We start from the raw sequence: 15686 nt of genomic DNA on the forward strand, positions 1-15686 counted from the left end.
GAAGAAGGGGCAGGAGGTGAAGGACCGTGTGGAGGAGACGGATTTCTACCCTGAGACGGACAACTCCGTCCACAAGCTCTCCTAAACCTGAACTTAAAATGGCGGAAAGAGGAAGCTGCTGGTTTGAACTTTAACCCTGTCCTGAGCTCCCAAAGCACCCTCGAGGCAGTCTCTCACCCACGCCTTCCATCTACGAGGCAGGGGGATCACATGACCGGCCTACCTCACAGGGCTGCTGGAAGGAAGACAGAGATACTGTACGTGAAGTGTTCAGGGAATGCCCACAAGAAATACATAACCAGTTTCAAACTTTGGCCAGTTCCTTCATGCCAAGCAGGATTAAAAACAAAGTTATTGGAGGAGATGTACGGACGGCCTTACCTGCAGCAGGTACCACAGCAGGTACCACGGAGAAAGAGAGAGAGACATTCAAAGCCCTTTCAGGGGTGTTGATTTCTGTGGTTTTCCGGCACTATGAACTCCCCCACCCCACAATAATTTCAGAAGAGCCCTGCTGGGTCAGACCAGAGAGGGTCCACCTAGTCCAGCCTCCTGACTCACACAACAGTGGCCAGCCAGTTCCTCTGGAGGGCCAACCATCAGGACAGAGAGGCCGAGGCCTTCCCCTGATGTTGCCTCCTGGCTCTGGGATTCAGAGGCCGACTGCCTCTCAATGTGGAAGTTCCCCTCAGTCACCACGGCTAGTAGCCACTGATAGACTTATCCCCCAGGAATCTGTCTCATCTCCTTTTAACAAGAATATAAGACGAATAAGATATGCACGAAGAGCCTCCCCCAGAAGTCCAGCTCGAATGCCAAACCAGACCAAGCATCTAGTCCTCAGGATGACCCCTGGAGACGTGCAGAAGGACCCCGTTCTCAGTCTTTGGCTCCTCTATGATAATTCTTTTAAAAGCCGACAAGAGTCCCGCATTCTGCAATATATTCCACCCCAGTTCACTCTTTTGTACCCATTAAGCGCACTTCTTGTTTTTACTGGGTTGGGTTGGGGGGAGGCCTCGATTTAATAGCAGGAGACCAGCTTAGTACGCAGAACCCAAACCAGAACTGCCTGAGGAAGGAGAAGAAGACTGACCCCCACTACGCCCTTAAGCCCAGGTCTCTCGTTCTTAATGGGAGGGGGGGATCCAGTTCAGATGGACCCCAGTGGGGAACGGAAGCTGGGAAAGTCCTACGTGGTGGGAGGGAGGTTGCGGGGGGGGCAAGTCCCCTTCAGCGCCTTCCCTGCCGTGTTCCTCTCTCACCAGCCACCCGTTCCCACCTCCTTACCTCGCCTGGTCTTCAGGTAGAAGGAGACTCCCGCGGCCCCAAAGACCACCCCGAGCACGGCCCCCACAGCCCCCGTCCACACTTTGCTCTGGGCAGAGTTCGATGACCGCGGCTCTGAGGAAAGAGGAGGAAATTTGCGTGAAAAGATGGCTCAGGGTCAGGTTGGGCCTCTCAGATTCTAGCTCTCACAAGGGGAGGGTTGGTCCGTGAGGTAAGCACAGGCACGGCCCACCCCTCCATCCGATCTCACCGTCCGCAGAGCCCAGGCTGAGCTGTGAGGTCCCCAAGCTTGTTTGTCCTTTAGATTTTTTTAGTCACCGCTCACCCAGAGGGTCTCGTGGCGACTTAGAACATCAAAGCCACATAAATAAGATAAAGACAATATAAAAGCCGATAACAAATAGAAAATATTAACATTAAAAAGTCAGTCTATTAAAATATGTGGCTAGCAGCACACCACTAACAAAAACAGCCCGAACGTGTGGATTACCCTCCAAAGGCCAACCTAAGCAATTCAGACTTTAATGCCCTGTGGAAACTAAACAATCCCAGCAGGGCCCGGGTGTCATCTGAGAGCGCATTCCACAGGGCAGGGGCCACAACCGAGAAGGCCCTTCCCCTGGTGGCAGCTCACTGACCCTTCCTGGGGCCAGGCACCTGGAAGAGGCCCCTGGATGAAGGCCAATGGGAGTGCTTGGGGGGGTGTTGTAACAGGAGAGGCGGTCCCGGAACTAAGAGGGGCCCATTCACATCTTGCACCACCACCCAGAGAGCGCGGGGGGGTCCTCCCCCAAAGACTTGGTCCTGTGGGCCATTCCCAGGCCCTTTGCTGTGTTCCCATGAGGGTTGCCAACTCTCAGTTGGGGGATTCCTGGAAATTTGGGGGAGGTGCCTGGGGGGAGGGGGGAGAAGGGAGAAACCTCAGCAGTTTATAAGGCCATAGACTACACATCCTCCAAGACAGCCGTTTTATCCAGGGGGGATTATCTCCCTAGCCTGGAAATCGTTTGCGATTCTAGGAGAACTCCATGCCCCCACCTGGAGGTTGGCAACCAACTTCCTACTAACAAAGTGAAGCACTGGGACTGGAAGGACAGGGAGATACCCAGATGTAACTAGGTATCTTTGCACGCGAAAGCTTATACTGTGTGAATGAAACTTTGCTGATATCAAAGGTGCCACTGAACGCAGACTTTCTTCTGTCTTCAGGGTAATTTGAGCAGTGTTCCCTCTTAGTGTGAGCCAGCTCACAGTTCTTTAGCCTCCAGCTCACAGATTTTTGTCTTAGGAAGGATGGCTCCAGAGCAAACTAATTTATGCTGTAGCCAAATTGCTCGCTCACAACCTTAGCTCACAAAATAGAGTTTTTGCTCACAAGACTCCACAGCTTAGAGGGAACACTGAATGTGAGGATGCACAAATCCAGTTCAGGGATCCCTGGTGAACAGCAAGGATGTGCCACGGGGACTGAGTGACACCTCGGAAATCTTTCTTCGCCCTTCTCTCCCCCTCCTGTTTCGGTTCCACCTTCCTTGCCAAACACATAAGAATGTCTTTGCAGGATCAGCACTTGATCGGACACCAGGCCTTCCAGCCAGAATCCTCCCTGGGAAGCCTCTGCTGGGCCCACTCAAACTCCAGGCTCCACAGAGCTGACGGACGACCTTGGAACTCCCACCCACTGTGCAGGATTGTGGGTCCCTGGGAAACGGGGAAGCCCGCCGGAATCTCTCACCCCACTGCACGGTGATGGGTTCCTTCAGGCTGCTGTGCTCCACCTGGCAGGCATAGAGGTCTCCCCGCTGGGGCACCGTCTCCAGCATCGCCTGGTTCAGGAAGGTCCAGTCTCCATTCTGGATCTCGTCCGCGTACCCCACCCCTTCCGCCTGCTCCTGCCCGTTCTTCAGCCACTTGAAACGAACCCCCGAGGGGTAATATCCTGTCGCGGTGCAGAGCAGCAGTGTGAGGTGGGCCAGGGGCCCTGCCTTCGTGTGAGAGATTTTCACCATGGGCTGATCTGCAGGAGGGAGAAACACGGGGAAACTTCAGGGACACAGGAGAACCAGAAAAGCACCCACAGATCAAGAAGAGGGAGGGGTTATCATGTCTGCAGCCGCAATATTTTGAAAGACACAACCCCCCGGGTTCTCTCACCCACCAGCACAGCCGATAAACCACTAATCCACCTTCCAGTCCCTGCATAAACAAACACACAAAGGCATCTCTCTCCCTCTCCTTTTTCACAAACAGTAGGAGCTGCTTTGCAGGATCAGACCCCCATCCATCCAGGCCGGCATTCTATCCCTGATAACAGTGGGCCCGAAGCCTCCCAGAACTGACCTGCGGAGTCAGTGTGAACTCTCTGGAAGGCCCTGTTGATAGGGGGGAACTTGCAGTTGCTGCTGCTGCATATATACACCTTTCTTGGACCGATAGCTGCTGACATACATACCTATCCCATAGGACTATCATGAATGTGACACAGGCCAAACTAGGCCTTCCCCTGATGTTGCCTCCTGGCTCTGGGATGCAGAGGTTGACTGCCTCTGAATGTGGAGGTTCCCCTGGCTATTAGCTATTGATAGACATCCTCCAGGGATCTATCTAATCCCCCTTTAAAGCTGTTTATTCCTGTGGACATCTGTGATCGGCAGCCCTTAAAACAGGACTCAAGAGGTGAAGAGTTAAACGTCCACAAGAATGGAGAGCTTTGAGTGACAGGCAGCTCCAAGCATTCTGACTGGGCGGCTCCAGCTAGGGATCTCTCCAAACATTCTATTTCCCTCTCTCTCAGCACCCAGCTAATAAAATTTATCCCCTGGTTTGTGTGAAGAGAGACGATCCTGTACCTTCAACTGTTGCATATCTGCTCTGAGGAAGAACTGAGTTGAAGAACTGAGTCTGAGCCTGTGCCGGAAGCGGTTCGTTTCACACAGACATAAGAACTGAGAAGGAGACCTGGCCGGGTTGTCGGGCAGTGAGATGAGAATTCCCATAGCTACACTGGCTCATTTTGGGGCCCGGCCCCCTGATTTATTTCAAAGGCCCCATGACCTTCCATCTGCTGCCTCTTCTTGCCTTCCCCCATAGCTAAATGGCTAGAGGAGAAGCGTCTACACCACCCGTCGGGGCCCCTCACGGTTTGGTCCTCCCTAGTAAAGCAGCAGGGCTTCCCACCCTAAGCCGGAGCTCTGCTTAACTGCTCGGCTTAGGGAAGCACCGGTCACCTTGTGCACGCCGTTGGGAATGTGGATTGACAGTGGAGGAACAGGGCATCGCAGTCTCCTTTGCCCTCCACCCAAAGCTGGGATCCGGAGGCGGGCGCTGTGGCCGAGGACCCGAGCGTGGCGGGCGAGGCACCAAAGGGCTGCTCACCCATCTCTCCAGCAGCCGGCCTGGGCCTAATCCCAGGGGTACACAGCGCGCCACCACCCCTTCCACCCGCTCCGCAACTTCAACTGGAGGCCGCTCCCAGTGCAGCGTGTCCGTGGGCACTCGTGCTGCAGCCTCTGGACGACGGGCAGCAGGCCAAGGGACTTCGGCCTCAACCTGCACCTCCTCGAGGACCTCTTCAGCAGCCGGGGGAAGTGTTGGGTGTTACAAGTCAAAACACTTCAGTATTTACAGGGTTAATGCTGTTTGTTAAGTCACATGTTTGTTTGTAACCAATCTGTTTAGACAATAGGATGCCCGGGAACTTTGGAGCTAATGTGCTAGTCTGACTGGAAACCAAGGTGTCAAGTATTTAGCATATTGGCTTCTCCTCCGGCTCTTTGTTCTAACTGTGAAGAAGACGCCATCTCTTTCCGTTTTACCTTCTAGCTGTAAGGATGTAGCCATATTTAGCTCTTTGTTATGTTATATCCTGTGTACCTTTTCCCCATGTTAGGTTTACAGTAAACTTTTATGTTTTAAAACACACCATGGACTCAGTCTCTTAATACTCTGCTGATTTACTCAAAAGGAATCCCAACAGGAAGCCTGCGCGGCCACCCCAGCAAGCAGGTGAGGGCCAGCGGGTGCAGGAGGGGGTGCAGAGGGTCGGTGCCTGGGGATGCCTACCTGAGGGACCGCCTTTCCCCGCATTTTCCCCAGAGAGCACTGCAATCAGGGTCCCAAAACCGCCTGGACCTCCCTGGCCCAAAGGAAGCCAGGTTGACAGCAACCAGGGCCAGGGCTTCCTCCTTTGTAGCTCCGTCCTATTGGAACGAGCTTCCTGTCCCAGAGGACATCAGGGCCCTGCGGGACCTTTCACAGTTCCGCAGGCCCCGTGAAAACAGAGCTCTTTAGGCGGGCATTCCGCTAGGAGCGGCGTCTTACCAGCAGCGCCCGGCGTGAACTCCGATCCAACACGACTGAGCGCGATGGCACCGCTGAATGTGTCCTTTAACTGCCCTATACTCTTATCACCATCAAGGTGATGTTTTAAATTGATTTGTCTGTGTTTCAAATGATTTATTGTGTTTCATTCATTGTAAAATGTATACCCTTTATCAGTTTCTGGACGCCGCCCTGAGCCCGCCTTGGCGGGGAGGGCAGGGTAAATGTTAAATAAATAAATTGAAAAGTACTGAGACTTGCTAGCGATTTCAGCTCTCATACTTTTAATTAGTTCGGAACAATACAACTCCAACCGGCTGGCAGGCCGGTTTATGTGTGCAACAATCCCACACCCAAAACACACCCGCACACAAGTGATTGGTCATTATACTCTCGGAGTCTAGGCCTCCAATTGGTGTGGGCTAGGATCTGCTTGGCCCATTGTTCCTGAGACTGAAGCTGGGCTGCTTCACATGACCGCTGCTGGCGACCTATGCCATGGGAAGAGCAGAGGAGTAAAGACTCCGTCTGGGTGGCCCAAGATCTTCAACTTTAAGTAAATTAACTTTAATTAATTAGCTCGTGCCCCCCAAGAATTTGAAATCCCCCCCAATTAGAAATTCCTAGCTACGGGGAAGGAAACCCTCCTCGGAGGGAGGGAAGATTGGGGGGGGGGGGGGTTGCTTTCGATTGCCCCGCGCTCACCTTTCCTGGTGAGGGTGATGCCCCGTCCCTCTTCGACCCCGTAGTTGTAGCGGCAGAAGGCGTCCACCTGGGCCCGCTCGGAGTCCACCCGCTCCTTCTCGCTGTTCCAGGCGCGCACGTCGGGCTCGGCCATCGGGGTGAGGGCCTCGAACTCTCCGCGGCGGCTGTCGAAGCGCGCGAACTCCTCCCGCCCGTAGAGCAACGTGTCCAGGTAGCGGACCTCCCCGCGCGTCCCGTCGGCGAAGTGGCACTCCGGCTTCCACTGGACCAGGAAGTGCGCGGCTGCGGGGACAGAGACGGGGCGGGCGAGAAGAAGGGAGTCACTCCGGGGCTCCTCCTCCTCTCCCCCCCCCCCCAGAGGCCGCATCCTACTGCTCTAGGACTCACCAAAACTCTGTTATAAAACCATAGAGTCTCCAGTGATTCCTAGAGTAGCATGATGTCATTTCTGGATTTTTCCCTGGAAGTGATGTAACACTTCTGCACTGAAGGCATGTTAATTTTTCCCCTCCCACCTGATTTTGAAGCAGCAGTGGGCACTTGGAGTGTGAGGTGGGAGATGTCTTGCCCCCAGTAAGCAAATGGTATTCTTTACTGCATATCTGGACAACTTTCTCAGCAGAAACAGACATTTCTATCACTTCTGTTAATGCTCAAAGCTGCATGCAACCCTCAGTCATATTTGACTTTGCCCAAATAGCACAGGGGCGAAGCCGAAGTCCGGGGGGGGGGCGGGGGGAGGGGCTACTAGTGGTCCCTCTAAGCTGCGTGAGTGTGAGCCAGCTCACTGTTTTTCAGCCCCTGGTGCACACATTTTTGCCTCGGCTCAGGAAGGAGGGCCCAACCGCAGCCAGATCACTCGCTCACAACTCTAATGCCAGGGGCGCACCAAGTGGGATTTTTGCCCACAAGACTCCACAGCTTAGAGGGAGCGCAGGTGGGCCCCTCGGATTCTGGGGGGAGACGATTTCAAGTGCAGGACGGAGTAACCCTGAGCTCAAGCACAAAGCTTAAGCCCAGGGCAACCTTGAAGGCCAACAAAGTGGAACTGAAAGCTTTTGTGTGCAAAGCACTCTTTCTTTCTTTCTTTCTTTCTTTCTTTCTTTCTTTCTTTCTTTCTTTCTTTCTTTCTTTCTTTCTCTTTATATCCCTCCCTCCCTCCCTCCCTGCGGGTTCAGGGCGGGTTCCAACAATATAAAACACAGTACCAATTAAAACCAGATTAAGAGCAACAGTATAAAATACGATCACTCCGAGGTACCCTGTCAACTCTAGCAAAAACCATGTCAACGCTAGTGGAAACCAGATATCGTAGTGCTTAAGATGGCATTCAAATATGAAGGCTTGTGAGGATCTAGGCCACTGATGGGGGGGCAGAAGGAGGGGGACACCCGCTGCCTCATAAGAACATAAGAGATGCCAATGTTGGATCAAGCCAGTGGCCCATCCAGTCCAACACTCTGTATCACACAGTGGCCAGAAATACCAGTGCCATCAGGAGGTCCACCAGTGGGGCCAGGACACCAGAAGCCCCTCGCACTGTTGACCCCCCACCCCAAGCACCAACCAAAAGCCCGTTGGTGGAAGAGCTCCATCTCACAGGCTCTACTTCAGGCAGATTGGAAGGAAAGCTCAAAAGCCAGTTACAAGAAAAAAAGAGGGTGGGGGAAGCCATTAGGGGGGGCCACACAGAGTCCAGGTGCACACCTGCAGAGCTGACACTCGATAAGATCCATGGATGGCAGCAAATTGGCAGGGAAACGCAAGAGTTAACAAAGAGGTATGTGAGACTGAAGCTGGAGTCCAGCGGCACCCCCAAGACAAACCGCGCTCAGCCCTGGGGACATGCCAGAACAGAGACCCAGCGTGCGCACTCTTCTCCACATACATTGAAATAGGTTTCCACTTTAACAAAAAAGAAAGAAAGAAACAGGTTTCCACAGATACTACATGCAGGTGTGTGGGGGGGATCGGTTACCAGGAAGAGCTGATTAGAGTCAAGATGCATCAGTAACTAAGATAAAGCATACAGCAGAGTTGAGCTAAAGAGTTGGGGGTATTAGCAGGGAACCTAAAGGTATTCCTTAGAATGGGAGGGGGAAGCACAAGTCCTCCGGAGGGAGGGGGGGCAGAAGCCGCAGGCAGAAGACCTCTCGGCTCAGAGGGTCTCCTTTCTAGAAAACTGCGAATTCATACTTTCGGTATGAGAATGTTGTACACTGATTACTGGAAGGGGGGGGGGGGTTGTGCTTATGTTAGTCGGCTGTCAGTCTGTATTTTGATTGCTGTTGTGAATATTTGAAAGGAATGCTATATGGATTTTCCCCAGAGGGAATTGGCAGGGCAGATGCTGCTGGCAGAAGCCGTCTCGCCTCAGAAGTTCTCCGTTCTATAAAACGGCATGTTCATATTTTAGAGATCCCAGAAGCTCCTTTCAAGAACGGACGCCATCCCAACGCAGAGCAGAGCTGCCAGCTGGTGCGTCCCCAAGGGACGGGCCAGTCAGAAGTCAGAAAGACAGAGCCCCCCCCCCGCCCCCATCTGCTCAAACACAACAGGCCTGAATGGTTGCATGTTGTTGGGTATTTCAAGATAAAAACACTCAGTGTGTATTGGGTTAAATGTCTGTTTTGTTGTTACAGGAAATCACATGTATTTGCATAAGCCAATGCTAGCCTAGTTCTGCAAGCCCCGAAAAGCATCCCTGCTCTGGTAACTTGATAGGAAGCAAAGTGTCAAGGTGTTTGCATTTTATGGCTCCTCTTCCCCTCTTTGTTTGCTGGTTTGAAGAAACGTGTGTGAGAGTAGCCATTGCCTCTTTTAGTCTTGTACTTTGTAGAGTGAAGATGTAGGGAATAGCTCTGTTTGTTATTTTCTCCCAGTTAGAAATGCTAGAAATGTAGTAAACTTTTATATTTTTAAACACACATGGACTCTGGGTCTGATTATTGCACTCTGGTAACGCTAAGGTATTTTTAACTCTGCTGAATTGGCAACTTTTCATAAAGAAGTTTCCAACAAATGGTTATGGGCGCCAGTGAAGCTTCTTGCTGTGCAAATGCAGAGTGAGTGCCAGAAATAGACCAGAGAAAAGCAACTCATGTGTGTTAGGATTTTTTCTAAGGTATAAAACTTTTACTTTTAAAAATCGCAATTGGATTAATGGTGCTCAAGCAACGTTCCTGAGTTTTATTCAAGAGCCTGTGGGATCACACTGAACGTGTGTGTCTTCAAGCCGGAGAGAATTCCTGTGGCGTTTGACTTGGATAACCTTTTTCCCCGCGACCTGAAGCAAGCTCAACGAACGGAGGAGAGGGTGAGCCATTTCCTGCCAGCCGCTGCTGAAAAGGCTTGGAGCCTCGCGCGCATCAAAGGATCGCCAGTCTTCCTCTCTACGTTCTACATTTGGCTGAGTATTACAATTAGACAAAATGCAAGCTAACAAGAATTTAGCATTTTTTAATCTCCCGGTTCTGGACCATCATAATTATGTCTGGTGGCGTAGATGCCTTAGAAATGTTCTTCAATCGCATATGGCCCTTTCTGTAATTGATGCTGACCCCCCCGAGGGTGGGAATGCTTTGAATAAATATAATGCAAATGATGGTCTGGCGATGGCCCTTATCATGGGATCAATTTCCCCAAGGGACAATATGGAAATGCTAAAATGCAAGACGGCGAAAGAGATGTTGCATAAGTTGGAGCTCACTTATTCTTCAAAGACTGATGCTAATTATGTGTTTCTCCATCAAAAGCTTTTAAATGCACGTATGCGTGATGGCCAGTCTTTACTAGAGCATTTAAATTTTGTAATGGAAACATACGACTCTCTAAAAGACATTGGTGAACAGCCGTCTGATAAGTCTTTAATCTCAATAATTCTTGGTTCTTTAAACAAAGATTATGCACACGAGGTTGCCGCCCTCAAGGCGTCTTTGAACCTAACTCTGCCCCATGTACTAGATTACTTAAAGGCAGAGGGGCACAGAAGAGAAGTCTCTAAAGTTAAAAGTGACTTGTCTGTTTTAAGTATTAAATCTGATTGTGAAAGGAAGAATGACAAGAGAAATGTAAAGTGTTTTCGCTGTGGGCTGATGGGCCATTTTGCCCGCCATTGTCAGTCAGAGAGTTCGCCCAGATCAAAGGATTTGGAAGCACAAAGGGATCAGAGGCGTCCCGCCAAAAGTGACCGCGCTCAGTCTAACCGCTCTGAAACAGGAACCCCTAGGGGGCGTAGCCAAGGAAAGGCAAATGGTCAGGCTGATAGACGGAATGTGTTTGCTGTCAGAGAGAAGCAGCCTCAGAAAGCAGATGCTGTGAAACAAGAGAGCAATATGCATGCATTGACTGTCACTGGAATGTGTGACACGGATGATAATCTAATTCTAGTTGATAGTGGAACCGTTTATCATGTGTTTAATGGTGAAAAGTGGTTCACTGACTTGGATAGAAATTGCAAGCCTGCTCTTCAAGGAGCTGCAGGTGAAAACCTTTCAGTCACAGGGTCTGGATCTGTCAAAGTGTACGGTTTGAACTCTGATAATCAAGTTGTTGAACTTACACTCAAAGATTGTGTTTTGATCCCTAATGCCACCACTAATCTGATATCCACAAGGAGAATAATGCAAAGTGGTAGTAATGTTGATCTCAGACCAAGCCATGGAAAAATATGGAGTGAAAGTGGATTTAATGTGATGCTAGAAACAAACAATGGCTTTCATTACCTGAGACCCATTGTTGATGCTGTTTTTGAGGATGATGACAGTGAAGCTGATGGAATAGTATACCAAACCAGATCAGCTGAATGCAATCATAAAGACTGTTTGTTTGCCTGGCATGTAAAGTTCGCTCATAGGAATTTAAAGAGTGTTCAACAGTTGTTGAAGGAATGCAATATTGAAGCAGCAGAGTGTGAGCTCATGAGAGATGGCTGTGATATTTGTCTAAAATCTAAAGGCACAGCTCCCTCTTACAAAACTAGACCTCATGACTCCAACACTAAGCTTCTAGAGTGTGTCTACTCTGATTTAGTTGGACCTATACGGGAATCTGCTGGAGGGAACAGATACTTTGTCAGTTTTCTGGAAGCAAAAACCAGATATGTTTATACCTACCTGCTTAGAAGCAAAGATGAGGTGCTTGACAAGTTTAAATACTATGTGTCTGTTGTTAAAAACAAATTTGGCAAGGCGCCAGAAGTGTTGTTCACTGATAATGGTACAGAGTACTGCGGCAGTGAGTTCCAAAGATTCATGGAACAAGAAGGAATTGAACATAAGACAACAGTTCCTTATTCGCCCCAACAAAATGGAACAGCAGCACGCTTAAACCGCACCATACAAGAAATGGCGCGTTCTATGCTAATGCAATCTGGACTTTCAGAATCTTACTGGGCAGAAGCAGTCCACACTGCCATTTATCTGCATAACAGAGTTCCGTCTAAAGCTACTAATAAAAGCCCTTTTGAATTATGGCATAACAAAATGCCTGGACTTAAACATATAAGAGCCTTTGTATCAAAAGCCTATGCGCATATACCAAAGGAGAGAAGGGGCAAGCTTGATCCAAGAACAGAGACCGGTATCCTAGTCGGATATGCCTCTGGTGGAAAAGGGTACAGAATCCTAAACCCTGAAACTGGCTGATGGCAAAATAGACAAATACAAAGCCCGTCTAGTCGCGAAAGGATTTTCACAGAAATATGGAATCGATTTCTCGGAAACCTTTGCACCTGTTGTGAGCTACACATCCTTCAGGACACTTTTGAGCATAGCAGCCTCAAGGGGCATGCACGTTGAACATTTGGATATCAAAACAGCCTTCCTCAACGGAGACCTGGATGAAGAAATCTATATGCAACAACCAGAGGGATTCTCAACAGAAGGACAAGAAGGCCTAGTGTGTAAACTCAACAAGAGTGTCTATGGACTAAAACAAGCAGCCAAAGCCTGGAACGAGAAGCTGACTAAACTGCTACGTAAACAGAACTTTAAACAAGGAATAGCAGAACCTTGCTTGTTCACAAGACTTAAAAATGGAAAGTATCAATACATACTAATTTATGTTGATGATTTGATTATTTGCTGTCAAAATCAAAGTGATGTACAAGAAATTGCTGATGGACTAAACAAGGAAGTTGAAGTGAAACAGTTAGGAACTGTACAATACTATCTTGGAATACAAATTGAAAGGACTGATGATGGAAGTTTTCTTTTGAGCCAAAAGCAAAAGATCATGGACTTTATTGAATCTGTAGGAATGAAAGATTCTGCAATTGTAAGCACTCCAATGGATAAGGACTATCCCAAGCTTACTGAAGGTAAACCACTAAAAGACAATCATGAGTACAGATCTGCAATTGGAAAATTATTGTATTTGAGCACAATCTGTCGTCCAGACATTACTTCAGCTGTTGGACTTTTGTGCAGAAAGACCAGTTCACCTAATGAGCATGACTGGAAAGCTATTAAGAGAATTGCAAGATACCTGAAAGGAACTTTGGATTACAAACTTAAGATTTCAACTTGTGTTGAACCCAGACTGACTGGATACATGGATGCCAACTGGGACAAAGCCTCACCTGATGGAAAATCTACAAGTGGATACTTGTTCTACTATGGAGACAGTTTAATTACTTGGACTAGTCAAAAGCAAAGCATTGTAGCCATGTCTACTGGAGAAGCTGAATGTGTATCAGCACAAACCGCAAGCTATGAACTCTACTGGATCATACATCTATTGAAGGACTTCGGCATAGATGAACCAAAGCCAATAATACTTTTTGAGGACAATCAAGCCTGTATTGCTATCTGCAAAGGAGAAGGCACCAAATCTAGAAACAAGACCATTGCACTCAAGTGTCACTATGTGAAAGAGCTGCAAGACCAAAAGTTGATTGAACTGAGATACTGTTCTACTGACCAGATGATTGCTGACGTCCTGACCAAGCCGCTTGACAAGCAACGTTTTGAGACTCTTCGTGAATGTTTATATTTGCATGACTTTCGTGTTTTAACTTGAGAAGGAGTGTTGGGTATTTCAAGATAAAAACACTCAGTGTGTATTGGGTTAAATGTCTGTTTTGTTGTTACAGGAAATCACATGTATTTGCATAAGCCAATGCTAGCCTAGTTCTGCAAGCCCCGAAAAGCATCCCTGCTCTGGTAACTTGATTGGAAGCAAAGTGTCAAGGTGTTTGCATTTTATGGCTCCTCTTCCCCTCTTTGTTTGCTGGTTTGAAGAAACGTGTGTGAGAGTAGCCATTGCCTCTTCTAGTCTTGTACTTTGTAGAGTGAAGATGTAGGGAATAGCTCTGTTTGTTATTTTCTCCCAGTTACCTTTCCCTATGCTAGAAATGTAGTAAACTTTTATATTTTTAAACACACATGGACTCTGGGTCTGATTATTGCACTCTGGTAACGCTAAGGTATTTTTAACTCTGCTGAATTGCAACTTTTCATAAAGAAGTCTCCAACAAATGTGGATTCTGGTTGTATTTGCTTTCTCCAAGTACTATGACTTTTGACGTTTGGCTATTGTCAGTGTCATAAAAAGCAAGGGTCACTCACAACTTAGGTGGGACCACACTGTCCTAGACGTGACCTCTCTCAGTACTTTAATTAAAAAGAAAAAACCCATATTTATTTGATATTGCTCCTTGAATTAAGTAGCAGTTACACACGCACGCTTCTTCGGATCCATCTTCGTCCATGCACACGAAAGCTTGTACTCAGAACAAAACTTTGTTGGTCTTAAAGGTGCTACTGGACTATAATTTCAGAAAGAGACAGGCGAATGGATGAGTTTGGGAGGGGGATGAATTCCACAGTTGCCCCCCTCTCATTAATGTTATGCTAATGAGCTCCTGCACCTCCTTTTCTACAAAATGACCCCTGGTAAGCTCCACAACTGTGCCTACCGGAGCCTTCTCCGCTGCGGCTCCACCTGGTGGGCTGGAGGGCTCCCAGCACTTCTATCATTCCACAGAAAAAGTCAAACGGAATGGTTCCTGAGGATGCTTTTCCAGAGGAGCGAGGGGCGTCGTCTAGGGCACCATTCATTATCTTCTTCCTGCAACATTGTTTTCTAGCTTTGGGTGGTCCAGATTTGGGTGGGTAGCCATGTTGGTCTGAAGCAGCGGACCAGAGTTTGAATCCAGGGGGGCACCTTTAAGTCCAGCAAAGTTTTATTCAAAGGATAAGCTTCCGTGTCCAAGCACACTTCTTCCCGATCCAGTGAAAGTGTGCTCGCACACGAAAGCGTACACTCTGAATCAAACTTTGTTGGCCTTACAGGTGCCCCTGGACTCAGACTTTGCCTAGTTGATATGTCCCAAAACCAAGACAGGCTTATATATATTTATTTGTCTGGCCTGAGATGGTGTAGCCTGGGAGCCAGTTTGGTGTAGTGGTTAAGTGCGGGGACTCTAATCTGGGAGAACCGGGTCTGATTCTCCACTCCTCCACTTGCACCTGGCTGGATGACCCTGGGCAAGCCGTAGCTCTGACAAGAGCTGTCCTTGAAAAAGAGCAGTTCTCTAGAGAGCTCTCTCAGCCCCACCGACCTCGCAGGCAGTGTTCCCTCTAAGCTGAGTGAGTGTGAGCTATCTCACAGTTCTTTAGTCTCCAGCTCACCCATTTTTGTCTTAGCTCAGGAAGGAGGGCTCCAGAGCAAAGTGATTGAGGCAGTAGTCAAATTGCTCCCTCACAACTTTAATGCCAGTAGCTCACAAAGAAAAATTTCTGCTCACAAGACTCCACAGCTTAGAGGGAACATTGCTCACAGGGTGTCTGTTGTGGGGAGGGAAAGGGAAAAGGAGTTTGTAAGCCGCTCTGAGACTCCTTTGGGTACTGAAGGGCGGGGTATAAATCCAATCTCTTCTTCTTCTACTGCATCAATTAAAACGTGGGTGACCCACCTGGAGTCTTAGCAAGGAAGGCGGAGGACAAATAGACAGATATCAATAAAGAAACGGGAGGGGCGCTTCCAGGGGTGCGCCAGGAAGGGGGGGCGGGTCTGGGGGCCCTTCAGGCTGAACCTGCGCAGGTGGCACCCAGAGCCAGAGGGCACCCGGGCACAAGAGCCCCCACCACACAGGTTGGGCTGGTGCCGGGCATCGAGGCTTGAGACAGGCTGATGGAGCTGAAGGTGCCCCCACTCTGCCCCTTATCCAGAAGGACCTTTTAATTGGTCTGGTCTGGTTGGTTGGTTTCCATTTTGGCATCCACCTCGCCCGGCCTGGAGAGGGAGAGATCCTCCGGGGACCCCCCCTCGCCCACCGCTCAGGGAATTTTCACCTTAACAAGGACTGGGGGGGGGGGGAGCCAAACGGGGGACTCGCCTCGCCTCTGACCCCCTCCAGCCCCGAGGGG

General features: G+C 49.3%; 1 protein-coding gene across 1 annotated transcript in view; it reads right to left on the reverse strand.

Moving 5' to 3' along the window:
• Positions 1–224: 224 nt before the first annotated feature.
• LOC107125866 (HLA class II histocompatibility antigen, DRB1-4 beta chain-like) overlaps positions 225–15686 on the reverse strand; it is a 15884-nt gene continuing 422 nt past the window's right edge. Inside the window, exons 2-5 of the mRNA XM_015429329.1 lie at positions 6316–6597; positions 3026–3307; positions 1291–1404; positions 225–235 (exon numbers count right to left, since the gene is read on the reverse strand). Coding sequence (XP_015284815.1) covers positions 225–235; positions 1291–1404; positions 3026–3307; positions 6316–6597 — 689 coding nt within the window. The remainder of the gene's footprint in view (positions 236–1290; positions 1405–3025; positions 3308–6315; positions 6598–15686) is intronic.

This window comes from Gekko japonicus, unplaced genomic scaffold, assembly GCF_001447785.1.
Source record: "Gekko japonicus isolate JY-2015 unplaced genomic scaffold, Gekko_japonicus_V1.1 scaffold5542, whole genome shotgun sequence".
Lineage (NCBI taxonomy): Eukaryota > Metazoa > Chordata > Lepidosauria > Squamata > Gekkonidae > Gekko > Gekko japonicus.